General features: G+C 36.0%; 1 protein-coding gene across 2 annotated transcripts; it reads left to right on the top strand.

The window, feature by feature from the left end:
* The first annotated feature begins 4,412 nt into the window (after window positions 1-4,412).
* Window positions 4,413-12,340, top strand: LOC129452705 (uncharacterized). 2 transcript variants are annotated; one of them, XM_073862227.1, is made up of 6 exons: window positions 4,413-4,564; window positions 5,159-5,231; window positions 6,955-7,281; window positions 8,891-9,208; window positions 11,591-11,929; window positions 12,154-12,340. In XM_073862227.1, exons 2-6 carry the CDS (start codon window positions 5,186-5,188, stop codon window positions 12,168-12,170), a joined length of 1,047 nt encoding a protein of 348 aa, XP_073718328.1. In that variant the 5' UTR covers window positions 4,413-4,564; window positions 5,159-5,185; the 3' UTR covers window positions 12,171-12,340. The 2 variants fall into 2 exon arrangements, with proteins under 2 accessions (XP_073718328.1, XP_055072687.2); XM_055216712.2 differs by having other exon boundaries at window positions 12,148-12,340.
* Window positions 12,341-18,131: the final 5,791 nt, after the last annotated feature.

Below are 18,131 nucleotides of genomic sequence, written 5' to 3'. Positions count from 1 at the left end.
AATTTTTTTCCTCATGTTTTTTTACGTTGCTTCAGGTCGTGCTTAAAAGGACTCTTGTTGTTATTGATTCTCTATAGAAGTCTACAAGAAGTTTAGTACACAAGAGCCGTTTCTTCATGTTATCATCTATATTTGTTATGTTTGCTATTGGAGCAAACTTTTTTCTCCCCACGTTTTGTTTAACTTCACGTGGCAGACACATTATTGTATGACAACATACCGTATTATCTTTTTCAGCAATTACGAGAAAAAGCTAAAATATCTTAATATTTTCTTCAGTTCTCTCCCTATTTGATATTAATCTGTTTCGGTTAACTCCCACTGTCTAGCAATAACATTAAATTTTTGTATAAATTCCTGCAGTGATCACATATACTTACAGGCATAAAATAGCTTATGGTAAACAATCATTTCGTCCTAGTTTCTCAAAATCCAAGCATTTACATTTTCATCATATCAGATTGTGCTTCTTGCTTCTTCTTAATTTTCGGATTGTTTAAATTATCAGCCCTTGGTGGGCCCCCTCAAATGCGGGGGCCCCGGGCAATTGCCTGCCGTATTGCTACGCCTCTGTGTCCAAGGGTGCCCAGCCACCAATGCAGCGCCTGAAAATTGTCCCCTTGGTAACTTTCAATAGCAGAGGAGTCTTAGTACACACTATAACTACAGAAGAGTTTAAAATAGGAAAAACTCTTTGGTTATTTTTGGCGCAATGCTACTGGTCTAATCAGATTCAATGGATTATGCTAAGCTATGCTAAAAGTGCTAGTGCCAGACCCAGAGATTAGCTGAATGGATTCCACAACGGTAAAAATCAAATGTTTAACTCTAGGGGAGCTGGAAAATTAGCATATTTTAAAAAGGTGGAGTTTCGCTTTAATCATGATGTGTTTAGTGTTTTTCTCGACAGTAGCCTGAAGCACAAACCACTTTCCTCTTGGACCAAATTTTGCAGAATAACTTTGGTTTTGAACTCTGATGCTTCGTCAAACGATGTGACACTTAGATGTTTGTGGGTTAGTGTTAGTGGCAATTACTATTTCTGGTTGGTCTATCAGTTTTCAGGTTAAAAGAATCGAAAAGGCCAATATTAATAAAATGCAAAATAAGAATGCATAGTCTTGACTGTGTAAATCAAATATACATTTCGTATCGAAGTTTATGATTTATCATCACATGCGTTTTATTTCTCAACTGTTCACATTCACTGAAGACGTATTATACTCGTCAGTACAGGCGTTATTTTGACATAATTTTGTGTTAATTTGTCCGCTTAAGACATGAAAGAGAATTAATAAGTTCCCAAAACATTCTGCCAACGTAAAAAGTGTCCAGTTTTCTTTAAGTTCTAAGAACGTTTCTGGGTTGTCTGAACGTTAGAGTAATGTTACATTTAACCATTTTTAAACAGTATGACAATGTCATGTTTTAATGTTCACACAGTATTTAAAACAACAGCTTTTTATTATATTGACTTGTTTGATTGTTATGTAAATGATAGAGAAACATTGCATTTTATTATTTTAGAAAACATTATTTCTGAATGTTCAGTAAATATATTGCTGTAGAAACACAATTCACTTATTAGGTTTAGATGTTGATGTTTTGTTTCATTTAAAGTCACCATTATTGTGATTAGTGTTTGTTTTAGTCAAGTTTTAGCTCTTGACACTTGACTTATTTGCTTGCTAGTTTTTTCCCTGGTTGTGTTAATTTTATGTTAATGCACCACATTTGTTATGAACATGTAAAGTTAATAGTGTAATTCTGTGGTTGTTGGTACATAATGGTAAAGATCATCACCTAATTCATTTACAAATCAAAAGTTTATTTTCTTTCAATAATATTAAGATCCAGCTCTTTCACAGCAGTTTGTCATTAAGGAGTTTTAGAAGTTTTGGACAAAAATATCTGCTGTATATTTGGGACGCACAAACATCAAGAATCAGACTATGAATCTCAATCATGGTGACAATTAAATGAAAAACTTCATGCTGCAATGCATGCTGGGCATTAACAAATTACAAATCTCATTCAGGATTCCCAGCATGCACTGCAGCATGGATAAGTAAGGATTTTTTTAACAATTTTATTTGTCACCATGGTTGAGATTCATAGTCTGATTCTTGATGTTTGTGCATCCCAACTATATATCGGATATTTTTTGTCCAAAGCTTCTAAAACTCCTTAATGACAAACTGCTGTGAAAGAGCTGGATCTAATATACATTATTGACAGAAAATAAACTTTTGATTATTAAATGAATTAGTTGATGATCTTTACAATTATAGCACCTACCACAGATTTACACTATTAACTTTTCATAACAAATGTGGCGCATTAACACAAAGTTAACACAACCAGGAAAAAACTAGAAAGCAAAATGTCAAGTGTCAAGAGCCCAACTAAAACAAACACTAATCACAATAATGGTGACTATAAATGAAACAAAACATCAACATCTAAACCTAGTAAGTGAATTCAAGAAGTCCTCGCTGCAGCTTGCAGCGCGATGACGTGGTGGATTAATCCAGTACGTAGTGGATGTTCAAACACGCATGCGCACTGAATATAAATCCAAATCCAGTGCTCGGTTGTGTATTTGAACACAAACATTAACACATTTGTCGTCAAATGCCGATAAACGTGCTGTTGTCCTAGATTAGTTAAAGGGGTCATATGATGAAAATGTTAGCATTGCCACTTTGTAGGTGTGAGCAAAAATAGGTAATTGAAATTTGGCTTTCATTATGATGTCATAAGGATATCTTATTAGAATAATACCGCCTCCTTAATCTGAACTCTACAACCACTGCACTGCCGTTTAGTGCAGAGAGAAAGAGAGAGAAAAGAAGGACTTGACAGCACAATTGAGTTTGAATTACAACAAACCACCATCATTGTGATCAGTGTTTGCACTTTATCCGCTCATTTGCATTTTAAAAAACACACCCAAAACGACACATTTTTGGACTTGACAGCACAATAGAGTTTCAATTACAACAAACCACCATCATTGTGATCAGTGTTTGCACTTCATCCGCTCATTTGCATTTTAAAAAACACACCCAAAACGACACATTTTTGCTCAAACCTACAAAGTGGCAATGCTAACATTTTCATCATATGACCCCTTTAAAAACTAATCTGACAAACTAGCAATTAGTTAGGACTAAACAGGTCTTACTTTTTCGCCTTCAAATTTTTTTATAACTGACTTTAAAACGATATGACCAATCTTAAAGGAAAAATTGATGACTAACTTTATAAGACTAGTCTAAGCAGTTTATGCATCTGGCCCCAGTTGTTTAGAGTAAACATTTAACTAATGTTCAAAGTATGAAATCATCTTATTTTCTTACTTTCTTTGTAATTCTTTTTTAAAATAATAAAAAGTCATTCTTGTTTGTGGATTTTAAGGGACTTTATAAAATGCTTCTTGATTCTGGTTGGTTGAGCTGCAAGTCTTACGTCACACATCGTTTTCTAATGGACACAACTTCTTTAAATCATTTAGCTATATATAATTCTGTCTTTATCTTTGCTTTTCTGGTTGTTTGCAAATATACTCAATAAAATACATATAATACATATGATCTCAAAGTGTATTACTCGTTCACACATTATATTCAGCATTGATGTGGGTTTATTTAGGATCTCAGACATGAGCACAGTATTTTAAACATACTAAAGATGATCATTACCTTAATCACAGGGCAACATGATATCTTAAGATAACTGACTGTGGCCTAAACTTTAAAAATAAATGTTGCTTTAGCACTAAAAGTGGTTCACTGGATCGTAATCATAAACCATTTTTAGTGCTTAACATTACCTGTGTAGAACTATATTGGGCCAAAGTTAGTATTGCATGCTAATTGTTAGCTTGCAACCATTTTTCCTTGTTTGTGTTTTTTTTAAGAAAATAAATAAATTGAAAGAGAAAAAAAATCTGAAAAACGTAAGCAATTTTTTTAACGTTGCGCTTCATGGCTTCCTTAAAATGACTCTTGTTGTTATTGTTGTTGTTGTTGTGTTTAGTCCACAAAAGCAGTTTGTTTAATTCGATGTTGTAAAAATAGTATAGTATTGTTTAGTAAATTTAGGATTGTATAGTTTCATTACAACAGTAGCTTATAGCCTACTAAAGTATTATGTTATATTATTAACCATAGCAAATTGAAAAAAATTAATAAACATTGTTGTTTAGGTACTTTAATAATTACAATGAATTTCACTAAAGCTTAATATAGTAAATACAACTTGTTTGTCTGTGGTAAATTATTAATTTCCTGCCTTTTTTTATTAATTCAGATATGGATTCAGGCGTACATTTGGGTCACACTTGTGACCAGATTGGCAAATGTAAAAACAATCAACTGCAATCTGTTGAGTTTCACTTTTACTATCAACTAAACAGAGAAGGGAGATCGCTCCCCAAACGGAGTCAACGCCCCGCCCAACGGTAACCGCCCACATTTAGAGGATCTCACTCTGTAGTGATGTGTGAGGGTGTTTTGTGCTGATTTAGCATCGATATTATTACCGAAGAAGTGATTTTCAGGTAAGGCATTCAATTTTATTTAGATGAAGACCTAACGTAACAGCTTTTCAAGTTTTATGTGCATGGATGTTAACTTCAAACCCACATAGCCTACTGAAACAGTTAAAACAGATAAAATGGCTGCTTATGGTGCGGATTGTTTTTAAAAACATGCGAGTTCGCGATCTGCCATAAGTACAACCATATGTAATGCATGCGAATGCAGAAATTATAGCACAACACACACAGCAAATATATAATTTAAGTGCATGTATGTATATGTATCATCCTGTTTCTAAAGTCTGCAGTGAATTAATTAAATAAGCATAAAATCAAGACTGTAATAATAAATATCAAGGAAAAGCGCAACTTACCAAAATATGCTGTAATTATAATGCACGTGAAGAATTTAAGCATGCGCCAGAAATAACTATGACCTAAAATACATGACAGGGCGGGGCTAGCACATTAGGATTGAAAAAATATGTTTATGCAATAATGCAACATCTCAGTATTAGAGTCCTGTATGTTTTTGTCACTAAACTACATGTAGCACAAACACAGGAAAAATTCATATCTGTTAACATGAACACATCAGTGTGTTTCTCATTTCAGATTTCTGGACTGAAACTGCTTGAGAAAATGTTTCACACATTTTTGTTTTGTTTGTTCGTGTGGTGTCCGATGGGTGTGTTATACATTTGTTTTTATGACTTTGATTCATTCGTTTCTTGTGTTTTTAAATCATGTTCTTATAAAGAAGTGAAGCTAAAGCACAGGACAGTTTGGGTAATTTGTTTTCAGTGGCGTGTTTACCATTTTGGGGGCCCTTAGCAAAGTCCTAGAACCAGGCCCCCCATGCCCCAGCATTCCCCAAGGTTTTTCATTTGAATTGCACAACAATAAAAATATTCAGTATATAGAATTAAGTGAGATATATATAAACCAGTTTTTTTATTTTACACTGTTTAAAATAACACTAAATTGCTACAGTTTGGTATGACAAAAATTCTTGGCTTAAAAAAAATGTCACGCCCCTCTCAGATATATCTTTTGCTTGCAAATGTTATATAGGATATATTTAAAACAATGTAATTAATAAAACTTCAGTGTCTGACATCTTACTAAAAAAACTAAATGAGGGAAAAGAGGAAGCATTAGATTAAGATTTATACTGATCTAACAAACTGAACTAACAAACACCAGCAACATTGTAAGTTGTTTTTTGCTTGAATTTATGGATGGGAATCACATAACTCTCATGTTCATATAGCAAAAACAAACTTACTGTGAGATACAACAAGCATATAGACTAGACATACACTAAAGATGAGATTTTAATGACAATGATGAGATACAGAATATGATTTATGTATTTTAGATATGATTTAAACCCCTGCGTGGTGTCTTTATCATGTTTATACCTGTACGAGCGAGTGTGGAACAAAAGATGTGTGTCGCTGATCAAACCAAACCACCAATCACAGGTGTGAAGCCCAAAGTCTTTAAAGTAAACTTGACCATCGAGTGAATGTTGTGCAGTTACAAGAGCACAGAGAGAGTTGATCGAGTGCTCATTCCAGCACTTGTGTGGCTGCATTTGTGCGCGCTGAGCAGAAGTGCGCTTTCCCAAAGAGTTTCGCTCATGAAGTAGCCTATATGTGCCCTCGCGAGGATGCGTGCATATATTATTCTGCGTGCATACTCGCACATCTCACGCTTGCGTGTGCTTTATCCGTACCTTAGATTTGCGTCTGAATAAACGTAACATACTTTCCCACACCTTGTGGCCAGTAGGGGGCCCCCCAAGCCCGCTAGGCCCCATGCAATTGCGTGGTTTGCGTGGTGGGTAAACACGCCACTGTTTGTTTTAAAGGGGTCATATGATGAAAATGTTAGCATTGCCACTTTGTAGGTTTGAGCAAAAATGTGTCGTGTTGGGTGTGTTTTTTAAAATGCAAATGAGCGGATGAAGTGCAAACACTGATCACAATGATGGTGGTTTGTTGTAATTGAAACTCTATTCAGCTGTCTAGTCCAAAAATGTGTCGTTTTGGGTGTGTTTTTTAAAATGCAAATGAGCGGATAAAGTGCAAACACTGATCACAATGATGGTGGTTTGTTGTAATTCAAACTCAATTGTGCTGTCAAGTCCTTCTTTTCTCTCTCTTTCAGAGTTCAGATTAAGGAGGCGGTATTATTCTAATAAGATATCCTTATGACATCATAATGAAAGCCAAATTTCAATGACCTGTTTTTGCTCACACCTACAAAGTGGCAATGCTAACATTTTCATCATATGACCCCTTTAAAACATCAGAAACATGCAGTTATCAGTCTACACAACCTTTTAACTTATTTTACACCTTGTTTACAAATGAAATACAAACGTGTATACTCTGTGTCTTCAGGTGTGTTTGGTGATGAAGTGAAGTCAGTGTCGGTGATGGAGGGAGATTCTGTTACTTTATACACTGGTACTGAAATACAGAGAGATGATCATATACTGTGGAGGTTTGGACCTCAAGAGACTCGTATAGCTACACTCAATAAAGAAGCTAATATAATCTCAATATATGATGATGTTCTTGATGGGAGATTCAGAGACAGACTGCAGATTAATGATCAGACTGGAGATCTCATCATCACAGACATCACATCTAAACACACTGGAATTTATTATCTTATCATCCTCAGCGCTAGAAAGATCTCATACAGATTCAACGTTACTGTCTATGGTAAGAGATTTTAGATTTTTGTTTTTAAGATTTGGTTTAAGATGTAATACATATTTTGCAGATGTGTGATGAGACAAACACACATTGACTAACATCACAATAAACTCTCATTCAGTGCATTAAAACCTCTGAACAAAGCAGCTCTATAACTTACTGTTAATGTTGATAGCTACTTATGTAAAGCCTACTGTTAAAAATATAGGACTAATCTTTGACTCTGTCTTACTATTTGGTAAATGGGTCAGTAACAAAAACAGTTTGGCAAGATGAGAAATTAAATCTTTAAAAAACTTGTTTTAAAAGCATGCATCAAGTTTATTTAAATGCACATAGTGTATTTGTGTTAATTTTATGCAATACAAAATTACACTTGCGTTTACACCAACCGCGTTTCAGGCGTCAAAATCGCGTCTACCGCATCTAGTTTGTCGCTTGAACAGTTTGAATGCATTCGCGCGTGTATAGCGAAGTAGATGCGCGGAAAAAACAAGCATTTGACGCGCGTCAGAGGCAAAATCCGCTTCTTGTGGGAGGGGCAAGGGCTATGCGGTTGTCTGTTTGCAAGATGACTGATGTTGATTGTGCATTTATCGAGAGAGTTACCAGTTTGTATTTGGTAACCTTACTACAGGGGGAAAATAAACGGCGCGGGTCGATAAACGTCACGTGACTCAAAAGTGAAGTGTGTATTACATGGTTGCCCGATGTCCTCACTGACACTCTTCCAAGCGAGGTCCTTTTTATTCCTGTATCCTCTATAGAAGTAAGAACTTGTGTTGTATAGCTCCGGGTGACTGCTTACGGACAATATCAAGCGTTCCTTCAGGTTGAATGAGTGACTCCGGGCGGGGCTGCCGCAACAGCAGCAAGCAGGCTCCTGATTGGTTAACGCGGTGCGAAATTCCGCCAAAGTTCAAATTTTTCAACTCGGGCATAAGCCGCAAAATGCACAAAAAGCACCATTCGCGCGTACCGAGCACTGCGCTCAATTTGAACTAGACACGCGAATGAGGCAGAAACACGTCTTCCGCGCCTTGCCAAACGCCTCTACCGCGCTGCGGGACCTCCAGACACGCGTCTTCACATTGACTTAACATTGAAATCACTCGTGCTTCACGCCTCTACTGAGGTTGGTGTAAACGCAGCATAAGACTTAATGGACCTGAAAATGTCAAATGGAGTAACTGCCATTTATATTAACTATTAAATATTTTATCCACCTTGATGGCATGTAAGCGTAATCATCAAAAATAAATAAATAAATAAATAAATATAATTTTATTCGTTATTTTTAAATGTACATTTTAATGTGTTTCTGTAATATTTGTCCTGACATATGCTGAAAACAGCTCTGTTTTCTAAATAATCTTTGACAAATTATGTAAAAATGTACCGGTATGTAAAAAATCATATTACACTAAACTAGATGATTATATTTTATTGCACATTTTTATTTCTTTATATTTTCATTTAAAAAATACTAGTTTCACCATTTGACACAGACTGGTTACACCACATTGACAATTTTTATAATAATGAATGTAAAAACACAACAAATATGCTGTTATTAATCTATTTGGTCTAATCTTGTCTTTGTTTGTGTCTGCAGGTGTTGTTGGTGATGAAGTGAAGTCAGTGTCAGTGATGGAGGGAGATTCTCTTACTCTACACACTGATACTGAAATACAGACAGATGATCTGATACTGTGGAGGTTTGGACCTCAAGAGTCTCTTATAGCTCAAATCAATACAGCAGCTAAAAAGGTCTCAGTATATGATGATGAGAGATTCAGAGACAGACTGCAGGTGAATTATCAGACTGGAGATCTCATCATCACAAACATCACAACTCAACACGCTGGACTTTATCAAATGATAATCATCGGCAAACAGAAGACCTCATACAGATTCAATGTTACTGTCTATGGTAAGAGATTTAGAGCATCTAAATAAGATAATAATAAGATAATAATAGAATTTTTTTCGAAAGCCGGAAATTCTCATCATTGGCAGGGAAGCGTTTTCTCATTATTGACGAATTATCTCGTCAATGGCGGCGAAAGAGTTAATGTGACCTGGTGAATTCACCTCAGAAACATGTTGACCCTACTCAAAGTTTCTGGTAGAAAATATTATCAATGGTGTATGAAGACCTTACATAATGAACTGTTTTTATTACCTTAGAATGAGCTGTTTTGATCTACATACACCGCAGGTCTCCTTACATTAAAGTCGCGTCATGTTTCTACAGTAGCCCTAAACGGACAAACTGTTATTTAGAGTGCGTTTCATCACTATGTTGTCTTAGAGGACGACACGTTTGTCTTGTGGTAGTCTCAGCCTCAGACGTCACGCCCACAAACTGTTGGCTGAACGTCTGATGTTTTTCGTACACTTTTCTGGAAACCCTGTGAAAATGTTAAAGTCGTCTTTGATTGGTTGGAAAAAAACGGATTTCCAGGAGACGCGAGTGTTGCGATTAGTTTCAGTCCCTGGAAAACAAAGCTCTGACGTTCCATTGAGGAAGAGAATCAGTCGTGTTCACGTGGATAATAATGAGCAGTTATCATGATCAGCTAAACATTGGATTCTCAAAAATATGCATAGTTCGCGGCATCGACTCTCTAAAAGGCGTCCAAGAGTTTTCTTTAAGGCAGTTAGTGGAGTTTAAAAGTTTGGTTCTCCTGAATTGCTTGTATGTGTTAAAGGGGTCATATGATGAAAATGTTGGCATTGCCACTTTGTAGGTGTGAGCAAAAACAGGTCATTGAAATTTGGCTTTCATTATGATGTCATAAGGATATCTTATTAGAATAATACCGCCTCCTTAATCTGAACTCTGAAAGAGAGAGAAAAGAAGGACTTGACAGCACAATTGAGTTTGAATTACAACAAACCACCATCATTGTGATCAGTGTTTGCACTTTATCCGCTCATTTGCATTTTAAAAAACACACCCAAAACGACACATTTTTGGACTTGACAGCACAATAGAGTTTCAATTACAACAAACCATCATCATTGTGATCAGTGTTTGCACTTCATCCGCTCATTTGCATTTTAAAAAACACACCCAACACGACTCATTTTTGCTCAAACCTACAAAGTGGCAATGCTAACATTTTCATCATATGACCCCTTTAAAAAGTGGAGAGATATGCTTCAAACAGACGTTTAACAGGATCGTCTCATTGGTGTGGCTGTTGATGAAGTGCTCAACGTTGTCCTATGGTGAGTAATGTTGATTATTTAGATACTATTTGGTTGCTGCTGGTTATTTCAATAACTGACTTGTTGCCAGCCGGCTCGTTATTGTGGGGAGTCCGAAACGTGACGCTAGATGAAACAAACTGTGATTGGTTGTTTGACATGTCGGTCAAACAGCTCGTGGGCGGGCTTTGTCCAGAAAAAGCAGCGAAAAACACCAGACCTTCAGTATTGAAGGTCTGGCTACGCGAGACTAGTCTTGTGGTGGCTACTGTATGCGTTTTGAAACTGAGGAGTGAGCTGTTGCGTAATCTCATCGCTAGATGTCGCTAAAATCTACACACAGCACCTTTAAAACATTAAAACTATTCGTTTTACTACACTCACCTAAAGGATTATTAGGAACACCATACTATGTGTTTCGCCTTCAGAACTGCCTTAATTCTATTGATTCAACAAGGTGCCGAAAGCATTCTTTAGAAATGTTGACCCATATTGATAGGATAGCATCTTGAAGTTGATGGAGATTTGTGGGATGCACATCCAGGGCACAAAGCTCTCGTTCCACCACATCACAAAGATGCTCTATTGGGTTGAGATCTGGTGACTGTGGGGGCCATTTTAGTACAGTGAACTCATTGTCATGTTCAAGAAACCAATTTGAAATAATTCAAGATTTGTGACATGGTGCATTATCCTGCTGGAAGTAGCCATCAGAGGATGAATACATGGTGGTCATAAATGGATGGACATGGTCAGAAACAATGCTCAGGTAGGCTGTGGCATTTAAATGATGCCCATTTGGCACTAAGGGGCCTAAAGTCTGCCAATGAGAAAATGAACAGGTGTTCCTAATAATCCTTTAGGCGAGTGTAGAGTAAAATATGTGTTCTTTTTTGTGTTTCTACAGAGCTGTACAGTATCAGTAAATAAAAGATTTGCAGAATTTATCAGAATTGTCATAGTAATGAATCAAAAACACTACAAAGTATCAGTCTGTACGAGTCTACACCAGTTTGTTTCTTTTAAACGTTCTTCATTGTCAAGTGAGAAACAAACTGTTATAATCTGACAAAAATATTTGTCATCTTGTCTTTGTTAGTGTCTGCAGGTGTGTTTGGTGATGAAGTGAAGTCAGTGTCAGTGATGGAGGGAGATTCTGTTACTCTACACACTGATATTACTGAAATAAAGACAGATGATCAGATACTGTGGAGGTTTGGACCTCAAGAGTCTCTCATAGCAAGAATCAACAGAGCAGCTGATAAGATCTCAATATATGCTGATGTTCTTGATGGGAGATTCAGAGACAGACTGCAGTTAAATGATCAGACTGGAGATCTCACCATCACAAACATCACAACTCAACACACTGGACTTTATCAAGTAATCATCCGCAGCGAACAGAAGACCTCATACAGATTCAGTGTTACTGTCTATGGTAAGAGATTTACAGCTTCATACTCTCAATTGTTTATTTTTTCAGAAATAATTATGCTATAAATATTTTATAGATTTACTGATGAGGCAAACACACACTGACAGACATCACAATAAATCTCTGATAAAAGCAGCTTAATAACTCACTGTTAATGTTATTCAGAGATCTGATGTATGTTTGTGTTGATCTGTGTTACATCTTGATATTCCTTTACTCAGATTCAGATTCTGTCAAGCTGTGATCTGATTGGTCGTCTCCGCTCTGGTGGGCGTGCCTGCTGTTGTTGTACTGTTTTATGACATCAGACCCAGAAGAGCTGAACAGGAGAGATCAGATCAGCATTAATGTCTCACATGTAGAAAACATTCACACTACTAAAAGTATTTTATAGCCTTAAGTATTAAATGACTTTTTTTTTTCGCATTGTTTGTGTGTTTAGAGGGCTTTAACATCTTCAAACACATTTAATGTAATGATCTGTCATTCATTCATCGTTTTTGATCTGTCAGTTGTGTTTGTTGTGTTGATGATGTTTCTTCTTCAAGTGTCTGAATATCAAAACATTCAGCTTCGAACAAATCACAAGCGCAGAATATATACTGTATGTACTTACATTTATACTTAAAACAATGCTTTTTATATTGTTTAATAATTTTGCTTTGTGAAATAGAAAATCTATAATAAAATACAATCTAAACCTTTAATCTGGGTCTATATTTATGGTGTAATACAAGTACTGATCATCTTTATCACTTTTATTTTTCAGTATATTAAAGATGAGCAATAGTTTCTTAGACCTCAGGACAACATGATATCTTCACCATTACAGACAGTTTGCATTGAAGTCTGTAGCTTTGAAGAGCTTCTTAAATTCTGTCCTGAAGTTATGTAATTATATCTGATGTAAATAATAACGTAAGATGTCAGTTAATGCAGTAATGACAGATAAAAGCATTAGAGAGATGAACACACATATAATGATTTGTCATGTGTTTAATGTTTCTCAGTGGTATCGGCCTCTTCCTCTTTCTATAGACGTACATGACTGTGAGATTTGAATGTGAGTAAATTAAACATAGACACGCACACAGAAGTTTATTTTAGCTGCAGAAGTGCACTCAACAGTGTATTTGAACATTTATTTCATCTCAGTGCTGCAGTTAAAAAAATTTTCAAAATAAAAGGCATCTTTCTGAATGCTCTGTATAATGATGTGTGATGTATTTCAAGACTCTGAACAGTATTGTCATGTAACTTCCTGTTACTAAAATCCACAAAGAGACAGAAGTTTATTAACAGAGTTTCAGACAGAAGAGCACTCGTCAGTTTATTTATCACTTTAGTAAAACATTCATTGGAATTTTATGAATTTGTCATTTCAGATTTCTGGATTGAAACCACTGGAGAAAATGTTTCACAGATTTCTGTTCAGTTTGTTGATGTGCCGTCTGATTGGTGAGTTATAAATGTGTTTATGTGACTTCAGTTTGTTAACTTGTCTCTTACAGTTCTCTTAATAATACAACACTGATAGGACCTCCATGACAAAGTGTCCTAATGTTGAGCTTTTATCAGACTTTGGGCGTCTCAACTGCAAATGCGTCTAACTATAGTAAATTCAAAATCCACAATCATTCAGACTTATAGTTAAACAGCCAACAGTTTGTTCAGTTATGATATTATTCTCATCTAGATTAAAATAATTTCTGTGTATGATGTTGTCTTTAATCTTTACAAGAGCATAAAATAAACTAAAAGTTTGGTGCCGTTATGTTCCCTTTTAGTCGGTCACTACGACTTCACGTCTTGGCTGACGAATTGGGACCCGCTTTATAAGAATGAAATTGGCATGCAGGTATTTGCATCTGCTGGCGCCGCAGAGTATTTAATGAGAGGCAGGTGCATTTACCAAATCAGCTTTATTTGCTTCGAAAACCGGCAGACATCTGCTCACAAGAAGCTCTTATCCTGCTCGGAAGTACACTGCTTGCCATTAAGTTGGTTGGATTTCAGCACATCTGAACTTTTGTGTCTTTTTGAAGGGGTCATATGATGAAGATGTTAGCATTGCCACTTTGTAGGTTTGAGCAAAAATGTGTCGTTTTGGGTGTGTTTTTTAAAATGCAAATGAGCGGATGAAGTGCAAACACTGATCACAATGATGGTGGTTTGTTGTAATTGAAACTCTATTGTGCTGTCAAGTCCAAAAATGTGTCGTTTTGGGTGTGTTTTTTAAAATGCAAATGAGCGGATAAAGTGCAAACACTGATCACAATGATGGTGGTTTGTTGTAATTCAACTCAATTGTGCTGTCAAGTCCTTCTTTTCTCTTTCTTTCTCTCTGCACTAAACGGCAGTGCAGTGGTTGGAGAGTTCAGATTAAGGAGGCGGTATTATTCTAATAAGATATCCTTATGACATCATAATGAAAGCCAAATTTCAATGACCTATTTTTGCTCACACCTACAAAGTGGCAATGCTAACATTTTCATCATATGACCCCTTTAAAGACAGACATTCTCTTGTGTTGGGGCGAGTGTGTCTTTTTAAAGATGGCATTTTGTCCGTGTTCTAGTTCTGGATGTAACAAGGTCATGTGTCCTTGGGATGGCCACGATCGTTGTGCCCCCATCCCCCTTCCCCTTTCTAACCCCATTCACACAGACCTTTTGTCCCAGAAAATACCCGTAAAATTGCCAGACAAACGTCTGTGTGAACACAAACTCGTCCCGTTAATCTTCTGGGATCGTTGCCGGAAAGAGGACCTACACTGCAAAATCCCGGGAGTTAAATTTACACTGCTCAGTGTTTATATAGGTCCACTCCCCAGAGTGTTAAAAAAGTAACACCGGAGAGAGTTAAAAGCTACAATCTGTGACTTTATTCTCTCTATCACCATCTCTGTTTGAAAACTGAAATTGCATTTTACATCTTACTTGTAGAGTTATTTTCTTAATTTAGGTTTAGATGTTGGCTGTTTCATTTAAAGTCACCATTATTGTGATCAGTGGTTGTTTTAATTGGACTCTTGAGTCTTAGTCTTCGCTTTTCAGCTTTTTTTGGCTGTTACAATTGCATGTGTTTAAAACATGTTTTTTGTGGCCAAAGAGGAGACACTAGTGCGTCTCTATGGATATACTTTCAAATAACACTCTTAAAAAATTATTAATTTAGTGACTTCTTACTAGAAGTGTTTATTTCTGTCAATAATATGATACTGTAGTATGAGTTCCAGCCATCTCATTGCAGTTTTTCATTCTGAACCATTTTTAAACACTAACACTTACAGATTAACTGCAGTCTACTGTAGACACTTAAACATCAAGAATCAGAGTATGAATCACAATGATGGTGACAATAAAATGAAAAGCTTCATGCTGCAATGCATGCTGGGTATTAACAAATTACAAACCTCATCCAGAACTCCCAGAATGCACTGCGGCATGAATAAATAATGACCTTTTTTACCATATTCTTTGTCACCATTGTTGAGATTCATACTCCGATTCTTGATGTCTTTGTATCTACATTGTTCAGCGGTTAATGTTTTTGTGCACACTATCAAAGTCCTTTAGAATAACAAACTGCTATGAGAGTTCGGGACCTTAAACTGTAGTGATTTATTATTAATAGAAAATGATGCCTTTGATAAGGGGGGAAAACTATATTAATAAATCTGTTCATTAAATGATTATGTTTGACATTTTGTATTAATCATCAGTATTCAATCACACAATAACCTTTTCTTTGCTATAACAATGTGTTTTAAACACACTAAGATATAGCAGTTAGAAAAACTAACAAGCTAATAGTCAAGAGTCAAGTCCTACTAAAACAACCACTGATCACAATAATGGTGACTTTAAATGAAACAGCCAACATCTAAAACTAAGTTAAGAAAATAACTCAAGTATGATGTAAAAGTAAGATGTAAAATGCAATTTCAGTTTTCAAACAGAGATGGTGATAGAGAGAATAAAGTCACAGATTGTAGCTTTTAACTCTCTCCGGTGTTACTTTTTTAACACTCTGGAAAGTGGACCTATATAAACACTGAGCAGTGTTAATTTAACTCCCGGGATTTTGCAGTGTAGTCAGATACACGGATAACCCTCCGTGTGAACAAGAAACAGAAACAATGCGGTAATGGGCGTGTCGTAGTGAGGACGCACGCATCATCACAACAAAAGTTATGGTTCTGCTCCTTAAAACGAGAGATAACATGCATTTAAACATTCACCACGAGAAATGTTGCAAACTATATTGATGCAGTTATCAGGAAATGATAAATGAGATGCATAAACATGCCGCACGTGCTGTAGTTAGGACACGCGTGTCATGGCAACATGAAGTTGGTTCAACTCTTTAAAATGAGAGATTTACAACATTCACGACGAGAAATCAGCAAACTGGACTGAAGCAGATATCAGGTAAGTTAGCTCGTTACTTACTGCGTTGAAAAGGAGATCATTCAGCAGCATTGAAGAATATCGCATCACGTGCTCATTTCAGCTTATAAGGAACAAAAATGTCCACGCGTCATCCCAACAAGATATATCGTTCAGCTCCTCAAAATGCGGGTTTTAAATGCATATAAACAATCACGAGATCAGGGAGCTCGTCAAATATCCACTGAGATCATTCACCAGCATTAGAACGGCGCATCACGCGCTCCTTTATAATCTTATCATAAACAAAAAGTGCATGCGAGTGGTTCTTGGAGAGAGAAATAATATATAATATGCCAGAGGTGGGACCTTCAAGTCAAAATCAATCATAAGAATGGTGAAGTTTAGTTGGTCTCTTGACCCTTTTACTAATTTAAAGGGGACATATTATGAAAATCAGACTTTTTCCATGTTTAAGTGCTATAATTGTGTCCCCAGTGCTTCTATCAACCTAGAAAATGTTAAAAAAAATCAACCCAATAACTTAGTTTTGGTAAACCATTTTCTGCAAGCATGTGAAAAATAGGTCATTGTAATTTGGCCCTTATTGTGATGTCAGAATAAGGTAATACCGCCCCCTTTATCTGCACTATCCAACCACAACACAACCATTTAGTAGGGAGAGAAAGAGAGAGATAAAATATTTCATAGCACAATTGAGTTTCAATTGCAACAAACCACCATCATTGTGATCAGTGGTTGCACTTCATCCGCTCATTTGCATTTTAAATGACACACCCAAAACGGCACACTTTTGCTCAGACCTATTTTAGACTTAGTTTTCATCTTAAAAAAAATCTCATAATATGTCCCCTTTAAAGTAATTTGTTTTTAAGCAACTGCAGTATTATATTACAGCAAACATTTGTGCATTGCTGAAGCAAACTGCACAAAGTCACCATGATTATGATCATTGTTTGTTCTAGTAGGACTGTTCACCCTTCAGTTTTTGCTTGCTAAGTTTTTTTCCTGGTTGCATTACTTTGTGTGTATAAAACACATTTGTTATAGTAATGTAAAATTAGTTCAATTTTGTGGTGGTTAGTACATAATAAGAAAGATCATCATCTAGTTAATTGATTTACTCATAAAAAATTATTTTTTTTCAATAATGTGTATGAGATACAGTGCTTTCGCAGCAGTTTGTCATAAAGGATTTTTAGAAACCATGGGCAAAAACTAACCGCTGTATATTTGGGACGTACAAACATCAAGAATCAGAGTATGAATCTCAACCATGGTGACAATTAAATGAAAAACTGCAATGCATGCTGGGTATTAATGAATTACACATCTCATTCAGGACTCCCAGCATGCACTGCAGGATGGATAAATAATGAACTTTTTACAATTTTCTTTGTCACCATTGTTGAGATTTGTACTCTGATTCTTGATGTTTGTGTGCCCCAAATATACAGCGGTTAGTTTTTGCCCATGGTTTCTAAAAATCCTTTAATACAAACTGCTGCGAAAACACTGTATCTCATACACATTATTGAAAGATTTTTTTTTTGTGAGTGAATCAATTAACTAGATGATGATCTTTTTTATTATGTACTAACCACCACAAAATTGAACAAATTTTACATTACTATAACAAATGCGTTTTATACACACAAAGTAATGCAACCAGAAAAAATCTTAGCAAGCAAAAACTCAAGGGTCAACAGTCCTACTAGAACAAACAATGATCACGATCATGGTGACTTTGTGCAGTTTGCTTCAGCAATGCACAAATGTTTGCTGTAAAATAA

Source organism: Misgurnus anguillicaudatus, chromosome 23 (assembly GCF_027580225.2).
Source record: "Misgurnus anguillicaudatus chromosome 23, ASM2758022v2, whole genome shotgun sequence".
NCBI lineage: Eukaryota > Metazoa > Chordata > Actinopteri > Cypriniformes > Cobitidae > Misgurnus > Misgurnus anguillicaudatus.
This window is presented reverse-complemented; position numbering and strand designations above follow the sequence as displayed.

Bases quoted from the DNA above. Each gene is read 5' to 3' on its own strand.
- LOC129452705 (XM_055216712.2), top strand. From the start codon at position 5,186: ATGTTTCACACATTTTTGTTTTGTTTGTTCGTGTGGTGTCCGATGG. The intron at 7,282-8,890 runs GTAAGAGATTTT...TTGTGTCTGCAG, and splicing joins ATTCAACGTTACTGTCTATG to GTGTTGTTGGTGATGAAGTG. The intron at 9,209-11,590 runs GTAAGAGATTTA...TGTCTTTGTTAG, and splicing joins ATTCAATGTTACTGTCTATG to TGTCTGCAGGTGTGTTTGGT.